This window comes from Osmerus mordax, chromosome 4 (genome assembly GCF_038355195.1).
Source record: "Osmerus mordax isolate fOsmMor3 chromosome 4, fOsmMor3.pri, whole genome shotgun sequence".
Taxonomy (NCBI): domain Eukaryota; kingdom Metazoa; phylum Chordata; class Actinopteri; order Osmeriformes; family Osmeridae; genus Osmerus; species Osmerus mordax.
The window spans coordinates 21,557,014-21,576,634 of NC_090053.1; the positions used below are offsets into that span (position 1 = coordinate 21,557,014).

At 47.3% G+C, this 19,621-nt stretch overlaps 1 protein-coding gene across 2 annotated transcripts; it reads left to right on the forward strand.

Moving 5' to 3' along the window:
• The first annotated feature begins 3,923 nt into the window (after positions 1 to 3,923).
• Positions 3,924 to 18,614, forward strand: drd4a (dopamine receptor D4a). 2 transcript variants are annotated; one of them, XM_067235006.1, is made up of 5 exons: positions 3,924 to 3,945; positions 9,450 to 9,637; positions 11,379 to 11,491; positions 12,530 to 13,101; positions 18,403 to 18,614. In XM_067235006.1, exons 1-5 carry the CDS (start codon positions 3,924 to 3,926, stop codon positions 18,612 to 18,614), a joined length of 1,107 nt encoding a protein of 368 aa, XP_067091107.1. The 2 variants fall into 2 exon arrangements, with proteins under 2 accessions (XP_067091107.1, XP_067091106.1); XM_067235005.1 differs by lacking the exon at positions 3,924 to 3,945 and having other exon boundaries at positions 9,395 to 9,637.
• The last annotated feature ends 1,007 nt before the right edge of the window (positions 18,615 to 19,621 follow it).

The window sequence follows — 19,621 nt, forward strand, 5'->3', positions numbered from 1 at the left end:
AGTGTCAGAGTGTCCGGGATTTCAAGTGCATCTCCGAGAGAGAGAGAGAGAGAGAGAGAGAGAGAGAGAGAGAGAGAGAGAGAGAGAGAGAGGAGAGAGAGAGAGAGAGAGAGAGAGAGAGAGAGAGAGAGAGGAGAGAGAGAGAGAGAGAGAGAGAGGAGAGAGAGAGAGAGAGAGAGAGAGAGAGAGAGAGAGAGAGAGAGAGAGAGAGAGAGAGAGAGAGAGAGAGGAGAGGGAGGGGGAGGGGGTGGGGGAGGGGGGAGGGGGAGGGGGAGGCAGCCACCAGCCATACAGTAGACTGAGCGTATGTGTGTGTGTCTAGAGATGGAGAGACCTTAAGGAAGGTGCAAGGGTTGAACAAAAAGACAGGCAGAATCATTCACCAGAAATTTGAATAACACAACATTTGAAGTTGTGTTTTCTGTACTTAAAATTTAAATGCCTCTAGTTTTAAATAAAATTGACCTTCATCCTTTTTTCATCAACCATTCACCATTCAGTTCCCAATAGATAAGTAGGTGGATATGTAGGTAAGTGCATTGACTTATTGATTCCCAAGGGGAAATTGCACAGTTACTGCATGTCAAGTAAAAGTAAAAAGATTTGACATTGTTACTGTAGAGCTAACATACTGGTACAGACATACGTCCATAAATTAGGCCCGAAACTGCATTTTCGAACCAATTAATATTCTGGGGGAGAAAAAACTGTTAATTTAAAGAAAGATATGCTCAACCCTGTTTTGATATTTAAATTATGTTAAGATATGTATATGCAATATGTATCAAATTATTTTAGAGATAAAAAATATATTCACAAATGAATATATGAGACAGCAAAGAGGAAAGCGGATGCGGTTACTGAGAGAGCGACTGGGATGTTGCCTCCTGATAGGCAGAGAGGCGCTACACTACATCACTCACACCCAGACCCAGGACAGAGGGAGTCAGTGGGAGGGATCTGTCTGTCTGGTGGAGTCAGTGGGGGGGATCTGTCTGTCTGGTGGAGTCAGTGGGGGGGATCTGTCTGTCTGGTGGAGTCAGTGGGGGGGATCTGTCTGTCTGGTGGAGTCAGTGGGGGGGGTCTGTCTGTCTGGTGGAGTCAGTGGGAGGGGGTCTGTCTGTCTGGTGGAGTCAGTGGGAGGGGGTCTGTCTGTCTGGTGGAGTCAGTGGATGGGATCTGTCTGTCTGGTGGAGCCAGTGGGGGGGATATGTCTGTCTGGTGGAGTCAGTGGGAGGGGGTCAGTCTGTCTGGTGGAGTCAGTGGAGGGGGTCTGTCTGTCTGGTGGAGTCAGTGGGAGGGGGTCTGTCTGTCTGGTGGAGTCAGTGGGAGGGGGTCTGTCTGTCTGGTGGAGTGAGTGGATGGGATCTGTCTGTCTGGTGGAGCCAGTGGGGGGGGGTCTGTCTGTCTGGTGGAGTCAGTGGAGGGGATCTGTCTGTCTGGTGGAGTCAGTGGGAGGGGGTCTGTCTGTCTGGTGGAGTCAGTGGGAGGGGGTCTGTCTGTCTGGTGGAGTCAGTGGGGGGGATCTGTCTGTCTGGTGGAGTCAGTGGATGGGATCTGTCTGTCTGGTGGAGTCAGTAGAGGGGATCTGTCTGTCTGGTGGAGTCAGTGGAGGGGATCTGTCTGTCTGGTGGAGTCAGTGGAGGGGATCTGTCTGTCTGGTGGAGTCAGTGGAGGGGATCTGTCTGCAGAAGATGCACGGTAATAACGTGGTTGTTGGTCCCAGTGTGTAAGTGGTTTTATATTATCTGCCTTCGCTGCATCAGGACTGGGCTAACTGGCTGTTCACTGTCTTTCCACCTGGGTCCTGAACCTCAGATGATGACTGTGTTGAGCCTCAACATTGTAGCGTGGATAACACACCTTGCAGCAAGAAAACAAGACCTGGTCACCTCACATGCCCTGGCCTCCACCCTGGCCTCCACCCTGGCCTCCACCCCGGCCTCCACCCTGGCCTCCACCCTGGCCTCCACCCTGGCCTCCACCCCGGCCTCCACCCCGGCCTCCACCCCGGCCTCCACCCCGGCCTCCACCCTGGTCTCCACCCCTGCCTCCACCCCTGCCTCCACCCCGGCCTCCACCCTGGCCTCCAACCCGGCCTCCACCCCGGGTCAGACGGCTGCAGTCTCAACAAAGACATCGTCCATGAGAAGAGAGTCACACCAGGCTGACCAAACTCCTCGTAACGTCCTCCAGAGTCCCTCCCTCCGGCTGGCTTGCTCTGGAGGATCCCTCCCTCCGGCTGGCTTGCTCTGGAAGGAGGTGCAGGGGGGCACCCATGTGACCTTGGCCAAATCAATCCTTCTGAATCTGAACCTCAACGCTACAATGCAACACAATTTCCGTTTCACAGCCTAATTTTGGGGTCTGGAAGTGAAAGCCAGGCCACCTTATCTGTTCAGGATTATCTTTGTTAAGATTCTCTGGTTTTGTTGCTTTTTGCAATCTGTCTGAAAGGTGAGAGGGAGGGGAAAAAAGATTGCATCTTTTTTTTCATTCTATTGTTTTGGAATATTTTGAGAAGAGAAACACAATATCTGTCCGCCCCATCCAGTGGCCTGTTTCTGCTATGGTAATGGATCCATCTCCATTCACCCTCAGGAAGGTGGATGGGCCAAGGTAAGACTACGTCCTTGACTCAGACACCAGTTTTACACCCAAAGCTGTTTTTAAATCCGTGCCTCTCCCCCTCTCTCTCTCAATCTCCCCCCCTCTCTCTCCCCCCTCTCCATCGGACTAACTGCAGCCTCTCTCTCCCCCCTCTCCATCAGACTAACTGCAGCCTCTCCTCCCCCCTCTCTCTCTCTCTCCCTCCCCCCTCTCCATCAGACTAACTGCAGCCTCTCTCTCCCCCCTCTCTCTCTCTAACAACCTCTCTCTCCCCCCTCACCATCGGACTAACTGCAGCTTCTCTCTCCCCCTCTCTCTCTCTCCCCCTCCCTCTCCCCCCTCTCCATTGGACTAACTGCAGCCTCTCTCTCCCCCCTCTCCATCAGACTAACTGCAGCCTCTCTCTCCCCCTCTCCCTCTCTCTCGCCCCCTCTCTCTCCCCCCTCTCCATTCGACTAACTGCAGCCTCTCTCTGCACCCTCTCCCTCTCTCTCCCCCCCGCTCTCGCCCCCCTCTCCCTCTCTATCTCCCCCTCTCTCTCCCCCCTCTCTCTCTCCCCCCTCTTCCTCTCTCCCCCCTCTTCCTCTCTCCCCCCTCTCTCTCCCCCCTCTCTCTCTCTAACTGCAGCCTCTCTCTCTCCCCTCTCCCTCTCTCCCCCGTTTCTCTCCCCCCTCCCTCTCTCTCCCCCCTCCCCCTCTCTCTCCCGCCTCTCTCTCTCCCTCTCTCCCCCCTTCTTTCTCCCTCTCTCTCCCCCCCCCCTCTCTCTCTCTCCCCCCTCTCCCTCTCTCTCTCCACATCCGCAAATGACCTCACAGAGCAGAATAGCAACACACCCTGTCTACGGAGCCTGTGGCCTGGAGAGCAGGAGATGATGGATGAGTCCAACCCTCTGATGAGATGGGATGAGAGGAGACCATCATACATGTCCAGCTGACAAGGTGGACATCCACAGCTGCACATGGGTCCAGTAGAGGATCCCTGGCCCAGATGAAACAGTCTGGGAAGGTCTTGTTGATCATTATCTTCACACATTTACGTACCAATTTTTTTTCTGACAAAACAAAATGTTTTAGATAAATGCTTAACACGCATTGTACATCAGGTACAAGCCAATCTGAAACACAATTGAATTACGTGAACAACAGTATATTAGCTAGAAGTAAATAATGCAGCACTCTAATATGCAGTTCAGCTAATGTGAAATGTACCTCGAATGAAAAGAGGGAGATTCCTGTCTGAATGAAAATAAAAATAACAAAGGGATCATTACAGGACAAAAAGACCAATTATCATTAAGGCAGGATAACAATAGCATGTCCCCACAGCCAGAGGGGCCCACTGTGTGGAGAGGAAAGCAAACAAGGACATGGGCTGAACACCCACTGGTCCTTCTGCATGACCTGACCAGCAGACCAGGAGACCAGGAGACCAGGAGACAAGCAGACCAAGAGACCAGGAGACCAGGGGACCAGGAGACCAGCAGACCAGCAGACCAGCAGACCAGGAGACCAGCAAACCAGGAGACCAGCAGACCAGGAGACCAGCAGACCAGGAAACCAGCAGACCAGCAGACCAGGAAACCAGCAGACCAGGAGACAAGGAGACCAGCAGACCAGGAGACCAGAAGACCAGAAGACCAGAAGACCAGGAGACCAGGAGACCAGCAGATCAGATGCAAGCAGACCAGGAGACCAGGAAACCAGGAGACCAGGACACCAGGAGACCAGGAGACAAGCAAACCAGCAGACCAGGAGACCAGCAGACCAGGAGACCAGGAGACCAGCAGACCAGCAGACCAGGAGACCAGCAGACCAGGAGACCAGCAGACTAGGTGACCAGGAGACCAGGAGACCAGCAGACCAGGAGACCAGGATTAGGTCTGGAAACATCTCCAGACCTAAACACCAGTTAGAAGCTCCCCAGTCCCCCCAGTTTAGACTCTGTTTGGGTTACAATAACCCCTTGTGTACTCAAACTGGTTCAGACTGCAGAGATGATTCAGTGCCCATATAAGGAGAACGATGTGACCGACACAACAGAGGCATCTGCTGAACGGCCCTGAAGTGCTTTTGACAGGTGGAATCCTTCTCAATGCTGGGCCTATCAATTATAGCAGATATCCTTCCATAGGGCTGTACTACAACTGACCACACCAATCACCCTAACCACAGGAGGCTGGATGGTCGGTCATAACATCAAACAGTCTTTGAGAAGTATTTTTTTCTTTTCTGGAACCAAATCTAAAAAGACTCTACAAAGGCCCAATTGTATTCAGGGGAAATAAAACATTTCTGTAATGTTTGGTCTTGCTCTGTATTTTTCTAAATTAATTACTGATTTGTGACCTGACACTATTGAAAGTATGTGCCATTCTGGTGTTCATGTGTACTGCACTACTGTACACACAGCACAGGCTCTGTGTACAGTAGCTATTCATTTATTAAGAATCTCAATGTCTTTTAATAAACATTTAATTTCAACATAATTAATTGGACCCCATCTATGGTAGGACAGAACATTAAATCCTTAAAATAAATAAGTAATGTTAATTTCATGGATGTTTGCAGTGAAAAAGCCTACACTTTTGTGCCTTTGTGGCACTTAGTGCTTCATCCCAGGAGAACTGAGGGGATCAGTCCCTCAGGCTGGCTGAACCTCAGTGGGAGGAAAACAGCAGCACAGAAACAGCTGGAGAATATTCTGGAGAAAACCACCATCAGTCAGGTGAGAAACTGTGTCTCCCTCTGGGACGAGATTCAGTCTCGACCATGTTGATGTTTCGCCTTACATCTCAAATGAGCTTCAGAAATATATTGAGCTTCCAAGGAATACAGCATGATCCCTGCCCCCGCAGAAGGTCATTATTAAAACATATTTAATATGTTAAATGTTTTAATTCACACGGTTGAGAATACATTTAAATGACAAATATCTGGAACAGCATTGCAACGTGTCATTCATTGAGCACATGCCCCAGTGTGGGATGTGCAGAGTGGTTCAGGGGTTCTGACGCTTACATGCTGATATGGAATGATTCCATTTTTGTGAATGTTTATTTGTTATTGTTTGCACATCCAAACTTTTTAGCCAGTGTCAAGTATCGACACTAAAAATAGTGAGAGAATATTCACGCATCTCAGCTGTGTTGATGATCTTTGTTTTGGACAAACAAAATTCTAAAGTATGATCTTTAAACTAGCTTTCATTCTATTGTATGGGGTGGCATCGAAGAAAACTTTTACTAATAAGCTGTCGATGGTATAGTGATCGATGTTTCTCATTTGAAATCTGTCACACTCTTGTATTGATTTCATTAAAATGGGGACAATATTATATTCCTCCTTCAGACTACTTTAATCGATAACAAACTGCTGAAAGAGAGAGGATCAATTCTTTCTTTTTTTGACTGACTCCCTGGAACCTGACAGTTTTAACAAGCGGTTGCCAGTGCCTTTCCAGTTCCCCTTCTGTCTCTCGCTTTCTCTCACTCACTCTCTCTCCCGCCCTCCCTCTCTCCCCCTCTCTCTCTCCCTCTCTCTCTCTCTCAGCCCACCAGAGTTCTCCTCGCTGGCATCGAGGAAAGACCAGGTGTCAAGGTACTGTAAGGAAGACTTTGGCCCTGGCCCTTTGCTGCATGTCACTCTCTCTCTCTGTGTCTCTCTCTCTCTCACGCTGTCTTTCCTGTAACACATCAGTCCAATAAAGCATGAAACTGCCCAAAAACATATGACAAAAACCTGACCTGTCTGTTAGGGAAACAACAAGTGTGAAAGTGACAAGATGGCAGAAATGTGATTATTCCAGTTTTTATGTAGCTATTAACTCCCTCTCTCTCTCTTCTAATTCCTCTCTTCCCAGCACTTCCCAGCAAGTCACAGCTAGCAGTGAAGGGGCGTGAGGACTGTGGGGGGCGTGAGGACTGTGGGGGGCGTGAGGACTGTGGGGGGCGTGAGGACTGTGGGGGGCGTGAGGACTGTGGGGGGCGTGAGGACTGGGGGGGGGGGGTGAGGACTGTGGGGGGGGGGGGGTGAGGACTGTGGGGGGGGGTGATCAGCGAGCACATTTAAGAGCCATCGAAGTAATTTCCGCAGATGTTCCACTGGTGTGGAAAACAGTTTATTCAAGATGAACACGATGGAATTGCAAAAACATGACGATAAATAATCTGGCTGTGACGGAAATATCCGTTAACCTTGCTTCCCTAAAACTCTAAATGACCTGGTCCTAAAATATCCTCTCTCCGCAGAAAAATATCAATCAGTCTTTCAGATGGCTGTGCTATGCTGGTAGATGTAAATTGGCCAGACATATTTTTTCTAATGCAATGTGCGGTGCCAGAGCATGTGACGTAGAGGACACTGTGTTACTGAAGCATCTTGTAGACAGTGTGATCTTCAGTGATGCCCCCACAGTTGTGGTTTTGTCTCTGTGATGCGAGCGAGTGGAGCTCTGATTTGTAGACACAGCGTTTAACTGGCCGCTGGTCTGAAGCGCCAGGGTCTCGCAGGCCTCATTGTTCACAGACGGCAGAGCAGTGGAGCGCCACCAATGTTGTTAGGACCATTAGACACATCCTCATCCCTCAACAGCCTGAAAGGCCTCAATCTATCAGGAGGTGCCTCGCCCGCCGTGGGAGAGAGGGACTATATTTGTCCTTCAGAATTGATAGGAAGCAGTTGAAGAGGATGAACTGTTGTTGTTGTTGGTTTGATCTCAGGGCCAACATTGTAAAGTAGAAATGTGTTTCCAACATTGTTTTCAGAGTGAGAGATGTGAATCTCAGCAACATCAAAATGAGATAGACAGAAATCGGAAAACTACAGTAGGCATATGTTGTTGATGACAACATGACATCTCTGTCATTATCATTTAAATTGCAGCTTGAGAAAACCCAAACTGTGGCAAATGATCAAGAAGCTGTGGGATCAATATTCTGTAAACTAACTCAAATAGCTTATTGGTTCACGTTTGAACGCTTTAAAGTCGCCGACTAAAACAACAAGGTGAAATACATATTGTTGGTTGATTTTCAATGATTTCCATACATGTAGGCCTACAGAACATCTGCACGTTTTTATATCCAAACACTGGCAGACAAAAGCGACCGATAGGGCAAATAAATAATCTGATGAGGTTCGGCATTATTGAGAACATTTGTGACTCATCCTATCCACCGGCCCACCAGGACACTACGCGGGAGACGGCCAGAGGGTCGGGTGCCTGAGGACTCCATCAACAGTATCATCATGACCTCATCAAGTCTCCATGGAAATGAGCCCGCACAGACACACGCACGGACCCACGTACATTACAGACAGAGCCGATAACATAACACTGAATCGAAGTAAGCTATAGGCCTCTGTGGGTTTGAAAAATAAATGCTGGTCTAGAACAAGTCTGTGTTGGCTTGCAACAGGTCAGAACACTCACTTCTGATCCATAATATGGGGAGGAATAACGCGGTTACTGTTTCATGAGTATTGCTGGTCTTGCTGCAGTTCTCAACAATAGTCTACAGAAAAAGATTAAGTCTGATTACTTTGTCATTTGCCACTGTCAAACAGACTCATGAAATACCACCCTTAGGTTACACCTGATGGGTGAAGATAACATAGGCTAACTATAGACATTTCATAATTCAGGTTTGTTCAACGATGTTTTTGCATTTGGTGATTCAGCGTTAGACGCACTTGGAATTTCTTCTTAGTATCGTTCTGTTTATCCAGAGGATGGGTTAGGAGAGCGAGTGCAGAGTCAAAGGAGAAAAGAACAGCGCGTATCAGTCACATCGCTGCCAGTTGCTACCAATTCCCTTCCCAGACAGACAGAGGTTGGCACTTGAATCACAATTCGGAAGTGGCAAGACTTAAGCGAGTGCACTTGTTCTTTTGTTCAGCATGACCTGAGGCGATTGGGATCCGCTGGCTCCCACTTGGGGGCCAGACGGATTCTGTGGTTATTTTGACAAACCAAGTGGAAAAACGCAGCTGGGTCTACAAGCGCACATATTCAGTCTGATATTCAACAAAGGGATTATGCTACAGTACTATAACGAAATAAACTACGTTTGTTATCATTTTTAACCCATACCGGCAAACTAGGCCTAATTGTTGCCGAGGTAATTGACATATATGCCTGCTACTCGTTAATTTAAGACAAGTCGATGACTACTTAGAATGTGTCATTATTGCCGTTAAAACTCCCACTCGGACGGCCTTGTGACTGGCACATAAATGCACCGCGCAGCTCCAGACTGTACTCGACCGGAGCTCAAGGACAGAATGGAAACAAAGGTGTAAGCGGCTTTAAGCTGTGGATTTGGAACAGTGTTCTTGATAAGCCTCCTCACTTTGCTGAGAATACGGGGCTGCCGAGGAATTGATGAACCGTGCCAAATTGTAAGACTAGTTTAAATCATTGATTAGAATGAACCGGTACATTAAAATATGTATGGGACAGTGCATGCGTCTGGCTGAAGTTTGATTCATGCTGTTGATGTATTGTTCCTGCCTGACTGGCTCGAAAGCCCTGCGTAAAGAACGCGCGCAAAAGTTTGATGGCGAGTAGCACGACGCTGCGCGTCCTCCTCATATCCTCGGCGCGAAGACGACTGACGGACGAAGGACAAGCTTATGAAATGAAACTTAGAAATGAAAAACATCTTGAATGCAGGTTTGAGCCGATACCCACATGAAAAGTATTCCCAAGACCGCCGCTTTCGCTCTGACCACGGTTAGAGAGGGAGAGTGGAACCTTTTCGGGGCGAAAGCGGGTGTTCGCAGAAATGCAAGACAATCTCGCCGTCTCAAACAACACTGTGCCAGTCCCGGACAGTGAATATAACTTTCCAGCTCTTATATTCGGAATTTTGCTAATCGTGGTCATCATTTGTGGGAATTTACTAGTCTGTCTCAGCGTACACACAGAAAAAGCTTTGAAAACTACAACGAACTACTTCATTGTCAGTTTGGCTGTTGCTGATTTGATGTTGGCCGTTTTGGTTCTGCCACTGTTTGTGTATGCGGAGGTGAGTAACATGTTAAACATTCGGGTGTGGTTAAATGTCACTTTAATGATTATAATGTGACATCTGCATAATCATAATGATAAATGAAATTATTCTCCATTTCATCTGTCAATGTATGCTACATGCCACTTCCATTGTCATCGCAGTAGCCTGAAGAGTTTTTATGAGTCGGTGAATGGCAAACATACGTGAAGAAAAACTGCTGTGAAAAATGAGTCATGAATATTCATGAGGCTATAGGCAATATCCTATTGGATAATGTAATCATATATTTTTGAATTCATTATAAACTACATACAGTCTACGTTCAAGTTATTTACAAGTGAGACCTGGTATATATTCTACTTCACAACGTGCCTTGAGGATTTGTTGCCTTAATTAATCCCGAGGTGAGCAACTACATAAGTAAGAACTAATCTCTCCGGACAGCAGTTTGATTGTATAAGAACTGGCCCATATTCATTAGTGCTTCATTGCCTGTGTCAATCTGCAACCATTCTTGCTTCCCATATGACAAAATAAAATCCTCTGGGATTGATTATATCTGCCTCTCTGAACCTGTGAAGCATAGTCAAATGTACTGGGCCTTGGGATCCTCTCACAATTGTTTCAAAAATGCAATCAAATGTACTGTTGTTGCATGAACTCTGTCCAACCCCTGCAATGGGAGAGTGGGTCAGTGCTCCTGTGGCTCGCTCCCCTACACACCCACACACAAAACACACTTGTCCCCGATAGTCAGTCACCACCAGCTAGAGCCCTGAGCCCTCCCTCCCTCTCCCCCTCCCTCCCATCCCAGCACATGGCGTTTGCTAGTAGAGACACACTAACAAGGGTTGGCTAGTCCCACTCACCAAACATTCCATTCCCAAGCCTGGGTCACCGTCATCGACCCTTGTCTGGACACTATGACGGGCTATCAGTGTTCTCTTCACTGGCCTGTGATGGGCTACACCAAGGCCATGAGGGCAGAGAACCTACAAGTTCCTTCTCCCTCTATCTGATATCTATTTTTTTACCTCACAAACTCGTCACGCAGTCAACACACAAATATAGGTCATGCAGACCAGTGAGAAGGCAAATTAAAATGGCTATTTTGGGGAGGGGTGTGTGGGTGACATTGCAACCCCCCCCCCCCAAAACAACCGTGTCATTGTGCATCAGACCTGCAGTCTCAATCACCCAGAGGCTCTAAGGAGTACGGCTGAGAGGGAGGGAGGAAGGGAACCAGCCTCCTTCTTTCTGGCACTGCTCCTTTCATGAGGAAGCTCAGATGGAAACGTAGACGATGCGATGCAGAGCTTTGGAGCAGGAAGGAAGAGGGGCAGGAAGGAAGAGGGGCAGGAAGGAAGAGGAGCAGGAAGGAAGAGGGGCAGGAAGGAAGAGGGGCAGGAAGGAAGAGAGGCAGGAAGGAAGAGGGGCAGGAAGGAAGAGGAGCAGGAAGGAAGAGGGGCAGGAAGGAAAAGGGGTAGGAAGGAAGAGGGGCAGGAAGGAAGAGGGGCAGGAAGGAAGAGGAGCAGGAAGGAAGAGGGGCAGGAAAGAAGAGGGGCAGGAAGGAAGAGGGGCAGGAAGGAAGAGGAGCAGGAAGGAAGAGGGGCAGGAAGGAAGAGGGGCAGGAAGGAAGAGGGGCAGGAAGGAAGAGGAGCAGGAAGGAAGAGGGGCAGGAAGGAAGAGGAGCAGGAAGGAACCAGCCTTTCTCCCTAAACACGTTGCTGACGGCTGGTGTGTGTTTGTGCTCCAGTTCCAGGGGGGAGTATGGTCCCTGAACATGACCATCTGCGACAGCCTGATGACCATGGATGTAATGCTCTGTACAGCCTCCATCTTCAACCTGTGTGCTATCAGCATCGACAGGTACGTTCTGTCTGGGTCTGGTCTGGTCTGGGTCCTGCTCTGATGAGGTGGTTAAGGTTCAGTCTTGGTGGAACTGTAACAGAATCAGCAGTGTGTCACAAGTTGGAAATATATGAGGAAGGTTCCCTCAAAATATTTGTTTTTCAATGTTTTTTCAAAATAAAATGTCAGTTTTAATTGCTCGTTTTAACTCTTCGAGCAACTGTCTGTACTGGTCCACAACAACCCAAATCACTCCCTCCATGCCCAGTGTTGAGAGCCCTGGTTTAGACAACAACACAATTAACATTTCTCCCAGTCTGTAGGTGCCAGGCAAGGTCATGCTTAGATATAAAATGTTATCCAGGTCAGGATAACAGTAGAGAATGCGTGGAAGCTAATTAACCTCTCCATCCAGACTGTCTGACACACACACGCACCAACACTGACGTCTGTCCGAGCCGTGCTGCTCCCAGGAGCTCCTAGCAGGCTGCGTGTCAGTGCTGTGGACGTGCACCAGCGACCCCAGGGAGCAGACCCTGGACGCTTCGCCAGCAGGCTCCGGGGCCTCCGCGGCTGGCCCTGATTACAAACACAGTCCTTGTTCTCACGAACGACCTCACATCTCCTTTCCCCATACTGAAAATACGTCTCATGTCTTTGAGAAGACAAACGAGGAAAGACAAACACAAATCCCAGAAGAGGGTCTGCTTCTAAGAATGAAATATTATGTATTTGTGAAGCGGTTAGTGGTTTATCTAATCTTTCTCTTTGCAAAGTGTTGCCCAGGCTGACACGGTGACATGGTTGTGTCTCAGGATTTATGATCGTGTCTTTAGAAAACCTCTATAGTTGTGGACAACTAGAGCTAATTCCCTAATTAGCATTACAGACAACTGATTATGATACCAATCATTCCTGGCCTCATTGTTCAACGTCACAAAGTAGTGTGACTTGCAGCATGTAGAGGTGCATGTTTAGAGAGCTTACCATCTTCTCCAGTAACGACGACAGCATGTGAGGGATGCAGTCTAGTCAAGCCTCTGTTTGCTCTGCCAGGTTCATCGCGGTGGTCATCCCACTGAACTACAACCGTAAACACGTGGACCAGAGACAGATGTTCCTGCTGTCTGGCACCTGGATCCTGGCCCTGGCCGTGGCCTCCCCCATCATGTTCGGCATCAACAACGTCCCCAGACGGGACACCAGCGAGTGCAAGCTGGAGGACGACGACTACGTGGTGTACTCGTCCGTGTGCTCCTTCTTCATCCCCTGCCCCATCATGCTGCTGCTGTACTGTGGGATGTTCCGGGGGCTGCGGCGCTGGGAGGAGGCGCGCAAGGCCAAGCTGAGGTGCAGCCTCCAGGCCTGTAGGAAGCTTCAGGAGGCCGCAGCCTCCCTGCCCCCGCTGGCCTCCCTGCCCCCGCCCCTGCCTCCCATCATCGAGCGGGACCTCACAGACCAGGACACGGAGCGGCCCTGCTCCTTCGGCCCCCTGGGGCCCAAGGACCGGCCCGTGCCCACGGTGGCCTTCTCCTCCTACAGGTTCATCCCTGAACCCCCGAAGAGGAAGAGAGCCAAGATCAACGGCCGGGAGAGGAAGGCCATGAAGGTGCTTCCTGTGGTCGTGGGTGAGTCACTCTCCTGACGTTGCCTCTCAGTCGATGGATCTTGGTTGGTTACATTTACATTTAGTCATTTAGCAGACGCTCTTATCCAGAGCGACTTACAGTAAGTACAGGGACATTCCCCCGAGGCAAGTAGGGTGAAGTGCCTTGCCCAAGGACACAACGTCAGTTTGCATGACCGGGAATCGAACTGGCAACCTTCGGATTACTAGCCCGATTCCCTCACCGCTCAGCCACCTGACTCCTGACTGGTTGAAGATGTATTTGTTTGTTCCCAATTACTGTGAAAGTACCAAGTCAATGAAGTTAATTGCTAAGTAGAGACAAAATCAAGTTGAGTATCTCAGAAGGCTGAACAAAGAATACAGAAATGAAGGGCAGTTAAATAGTATCACAATATGGGAGGTTTTACTCCCTTAAGTAATGTCAGGGGGTGACATCAACACAGCCTCCGCAAGCACAGAAAGAAGACGCTGCGTTCATTGTGCTAGATAGTGTTTGTTTAGGCTTCAGATAGGACTCCTAGAAATGGCCCTGATGTCCTATGTTCTCATGAGCTCATATAGCAGGGTGTAGATCAAACATTCTTTATTATATTCAGAGCATTCCAAACAGTATAAGAGTAATAAAGTAATCATTAGTTACTGTTAGTTGATCAGTGGTTAAAGACAGAACTCTTCAGTATCAGTCCCACAGCAAGGATTTAGCTTGGTACAGATTGAATCAGATAATCCACTCTGACTGAATACAAATTCACGTTTGATATGCATGCCAGTTTGCAAGACGCACTCTCACAAGCTGACAAACGTGAATATACTAGTCCCTAAACCAGGATCACTGTCAGACTAGCATAATCATCATAATCATGACAGGAAAATGTGATTTAAGTGTAAAATGTCATCTTCTTTAGGGTCAAACAAACTACCCAGCATTGCTCTGACCTCAATCAGTTTCTTCAGAGGTTCTTCAGTGGAAAACAAGCCTTATAATAACAATGAATCAACAAAGAATGTATTTGGACAGACGCATTCAATCCGTGTTTGGAGTATAAGTTTGTGTATACTGTAAATTGGTATGCGACCCCCAGTTAATAACACACGTCAAGGGCCTTGAACATTCCTGCTCATAACTCAGTAACAGACACATCTTCTCATACTTGCTGTCCCATCAACATCATCCACACTGTTTAATCCACACAGCCAGGCCTGAAAAGGGAAAGCTTTAATAGGTAGACATGATACATCCAGCTAATCATTCAGCCCATAATCCTACATCCAATTATTATGTAAGGGTTTGCCTGACTGGCTGTAAAGCCTTGGCCTGGCTCTCGTCAGTAACAGGAGAGTGACTAGCTGCATGGTGGGAGGAGTTCTACCCTGTTTGGGTGCATGGTCTTCAGGATTGACCAAACTCACTTAAAACATTTATGTTCAATGTTAAAATGTTGAGGAATTATTGATATGGGGCAACCGTTTAAAATCACATTGAAGGAGTTGATAATGGCAGGGCTGACAGGTAGTAAGCTATGTGGAAACAACACTAGCTATGGCTATGTCAGTTTTGCATGCTGATGTATATATTGGGGAGACAGGCATCTAACCCTGTCACGTTTTAGAACTGAAATGAGAGTTTCATTCTTGCACAATGGGAAAAGTCTATTATTTGTTGATGTCCATAAAACTGAACCAACTGTCTTTAGAAAGAGAGACTGCCCTACTGTCTGTCCCAGGAGGCCTACAGTCACACACACACACACACACACACACACACCTCCTGACAGTCAAACACACACACCTCCTGACAGTCAAACACACACACCTCCTGACAGTCACACACACCTCCTGACAGTCACACACATCTCCTGACAGTCACACACACACCTTGTCTGGATGTCAGAGACAAGGGCACAAGGGGGCGTGGAAGGACTCTGTGCTAGCGGATCCCTGGAAGCCCCAGGCCTCAATCATTTTCACAGTACAGTACACACACACTTACACACACTCACACTCACACACACACTCACACACAAACACAGCTGAGATTGAGAGGGCAAGCAAGAGAGATAAAGAGAGGGGGAAGGGAGGAGAAGAAACAGGGTGAGGGAAAATAAACTGTCATCTTTCATGAGATTTCTGTCCACCATCCCAAAGATCTGGAGGAGGGATAGACAGTTCAATACTGAGTTATTGTGTAGAAAGAGTTCTCTGAACCAGTCAGGTCCTGCAAACCTTTTGCCTGACTGATCCAGGTGGTAAACCAGGATTAGTCCAGCAGTACTTGGTCACTGCAGCTGGCCAGGGCTACTGAACATAAGACAGGCATTCATTAGTAAGTAAGTAAGTAAGTAAGAATTTATTTATATAGCACTTTTCATACAAGAATTGCAGCTCAAAGTGCTTTACATAAAATCAACAAAAACAATAATACAAGTGTTGATCTAAAACGTTTAACAAACCAAACTAGCCGCACTCTATCTGCGGTCTCTCGAATCCATCTTAGATCCGAGCTGCCACTTGCAGTTTCTAATACACAAACATGACAAGGGGGTAGACAGGACGAGCATAACATGAGGAGAGAGGAGGAGAGAAAAAGGCAACACCCAGACAATGCTCCTAGAGGAGTACAGTGTGGGAACAGACAAAAACCTCAGCACATAAGCACAACAACATTTACAAAAACACGTGACTTGCAACGGGGAGTGGGGGGGGGTAGACAAGCAGCATCTGGACCTGCAGCCATGGTAGGTTCTGGACACAGACCCGCCAGCCAAACAAGGAAAAAGGCTGTCTCAGACCCCCCACATTGCAATGGTTAAAAGAAAAAAAAAAAAATTTGTTTTTGTATTGGGTAAAATTGGGTAAACACAACGGTGGTTCGTTATGAACCTTTGGGTCATGTGACCCGAAGGCAGCACAAGGGTTAATTTTCCGATATACAAAGCCAGCGCCTATTCCAAACAGCAGAAAGCCTGTAATCATGGTTCCGAATATGAAGATGTCTTCAACGTCCTCCACGGAAAGCACCGCTAGACACACGACACGCCAATTCTCCCACGCGTCCATCGTGTAGCCAGCTGCGAACATCCCGTCCGGACAGTTGGGTTCCCCCGAACCCGAGCTTCTCTTCGAGAAGATGGTGTCAATAGCATTGAGAGACCAGCTAATTAATTCCATGCTTCTAGTTTCGGAGAGTGATGATGAGAGAGTATCTTGAGACAAGACAAGACACAGCCAAGCAGGGAAGGTCAGGGAGGGGAGGAGAGAAAAATGCGACCACCTTCGTCGAGAGCCAAAGAAAAAAAACACTGCTTCAAAGGTCAAATTCACTTAAAAAGCTTTGACATAGAACTGAATTCAATATACTCATTTGACAGGATCTATATGTACGTGTCCATTTGTTTTGAACCACAACCAATTTTTTGAAGATATTACAAGTGTAAACAACAACCAGTTCTGAATCAGTCAGCAGAGTAGTAGTAGGTAATAGTTAATATAAAGGTTGCTTGAAAGCAAAAACAAAGGTTGGAAAAAAAAAACGATTTCTGTCCGTCATGGCATGCGTGTGTGATGTGCCTCACAAGCCGAGCCACAGGCTGTCTGATAAAAGATTGTCTGGAAGATAAGCAGCCTATCTCTTCTTGTGGATGAAGACAGCATACTCAGCTCTGCTGGTTCAGCCAACTCAACCACAAGATAGCTTCAACACTTTCTCCCATCGATCTATGTCCCATAAACAGACTGCGGATATGGCTTTTAGATACAGATCAATTCAACCATTTAAATATGTCTTCATATTTGCTCGCATCCTTAAACGGACTAAATTAAATCGTTTTAAACATCTAATTAAAAAAATCTTGGGTGGTAAAAGTAAATCGGTCGATGCGATTGAAGGGCTTTGAAAAGGGGGTCTTCACAGTAGCTCCAGGGTCGTCTTTCAGAGGACGTCCTCTCACAATGACACACTGGCGGAGCCTCGGGTCAGCACCAGCCCCCCGTTCTATGAGTTATTATGCGATGCTGCTACTGGTTGGGCTGTATGGTGCCCTATAGAAACCTGCAGAATTATGAGGGTGAAGGCTGTTTGCATCAAAAGGGCCAGCACATTATTTCACCTCCTCCCCTCACCCATGCTATTAGATCTGAAGACTGATGGATCTTAACCAACTGCAGACAGTCAGAATGATGAAGCACCTCTCTGGTATTCAAACCGATCTGCTAAGCTGGGAAGGGACACATGATCTCAGTATTCCATTTAGAGCATGTGATTTGAGATTTTTTGAATTGATGACTCCTGCCTAAGATTTGTCTTCGGGACTCCCAAGAACATCCCAGGAAACAGAAAGATCTCTGAATGTCCAGTGGGAGTTGAGACCTCCCTCCGACAGAGAAGAGTCTAATCCTCCTCTCATCCCTCCGACAGAGAAGAGTCCTCCTCTCATCCCTCCATGCAGGATATTAATAGAAAACCCATCAGCATTTTTGAATTATTCAGCCAAGCGGGGGCAGGGTGCTAGCAGGTGTGTTTCCAGTGTGGATGTGAGTCTGTAACTCAGTCTGTCTCACCCATCCTGACACACCTTCTCATCAGACCTGCATGCATCTTCACATACTTAATGAGACCAGGCACAGTTCCATCAGCTTAATGAATGACTAGCCTACATGTTCGTATGCCCTATACATCTTTCTGAAGATAAGTATGGGAGGAACTGCTTGTTGTATGGGCACTGATTTGACTTGAAAAGGCATTTGTCTGTTTAAGATAGTGATTGGAGCCAACCTCCAAGCGTTTGTCACTGTCCACATCATTAATCATAAATGACACAACATGCCATCGCTGTAAACTCATCCCTTACCATGTTTAGAGGGTTATCTTGCTCTTTAATGCAGATGTAATTGAACTGGATGATGAGATGGTTTCAATCAGACTCCAAGGTCACCCTGGACTATTTCAATCACACCCTCGTTTGGTTTGACTCGGAGAGAGAAGGACTCTGTAGGTGATGCACATATTAAGTTGATGTTTTAGTTTCTCCTCATGGAACACTCCACTGAAAACTGCAGTTATTATGGAGACCTGATAAGCAATCACAGGGTTATCAAACATGATTAGGATATGCATTCAGATTCCAAATATTCAAGGTTGCCTCCAATCTCTACAGCCTTTTGTGAATGAGGATCATAGACCTCCAGGGGGGCAGAACCTGTCTGCTGCCTCTGGGACTCAACACTTATTTCCCCCTTCATACAAAAAAAAGAAGATTTTTTTGTTGTTGTTTGTTTTTAAAGTTCCTTCCTGTTCCTGCAGGTGTGTTCCTGTTCTGCTGGACGCCCTTCTTTGTGGTGCACACCATGAGAGCCAGGTGCTCCACCTGCTCCATCCCCTCCAGCCTGATGAGCATCGTCACCTGGCTGGGCTACGTCAACAGTGCCCTCAACCCCGTCATCTACACCGTCTTCAACACAGAGTTCAGGAACTTCTTCAAAAAGTTCCTTCACAGCTGCTGTAACAGAAGCTAGGAGCCTTCCTGCAACAGACAAACAAGCACAACAACCCCATTTTAAGGACGCTACGTTTGTGCATTTATTATTACGTGATGCTGTACTTTTGCCATTGCATTTTGGTTTCCTCTCTCTTTTTTTATGTATTTTTTGTATTTTGTATTATTATTTTTTTTCTATTGATTTACTTGATTGATTTTCCATTGTGACAGCAATGTGTGTTTGTCAAACTGGCAGTTTCCATGTTTTATGTGGAACAGCTTTATGTTGAGGAATTTCACTCATTTCCATCTCACTCCAAAAGACGCTCAGAAATACTGGCAGGGCATTTATTTCTGAGATTACAAGATTCTTTTTTGTACATTGTTGCGCTAAAAGAAAAAATGATTTCAGAATAAACAGTTTCCATAGTAATGAGGCCTGCTTTAAAGCCTATGCACACAGCACTGTGGTTCAAGACATGTTTTAGGAACACACAATAACTATCCCAACCTCCCGCTGCAAACCTTGTGTCTCAGAGCCAGACAGACGTGTTCACATTACAAACACCGGCGTAGAGGACCCAGGTCCCTACCTTGCCCTCACATGACATGAAGGCTTGGGGCAAGTACAAGTTCCCGTTTCTGCTCTTTTTGTTGCCAAGTAGCACAGATGTACCAGAGGTGAGGACAACAGAGGAGACGCGCCTGATCGACAGCGACAGGAGGATCAATGATGATGGAACAATTTCAGACACCATCTGGAAGCAGTGTGACAGCTATTGGGAGTTTAATTCATGTCTTGATACTCACTTCTCCCAAGTGGGTATCAAGCAGTGGCAGCGATGGATTAGCACATCCGACACAACAAGTACCTTATTTCCCATCAGGTCAGTGTAATCACAGTACAATTACTGCTATTCCTATTTCCATTAGGAAATTGCGGTAGAGACAGTCAAGATAATAGGGGATGTTTCCTGGGTCCGATGAGAGGTTTGATGTCAGCTCAGTGCACAGTGACACTCAGCTCTCACCTGTGTGCACAGT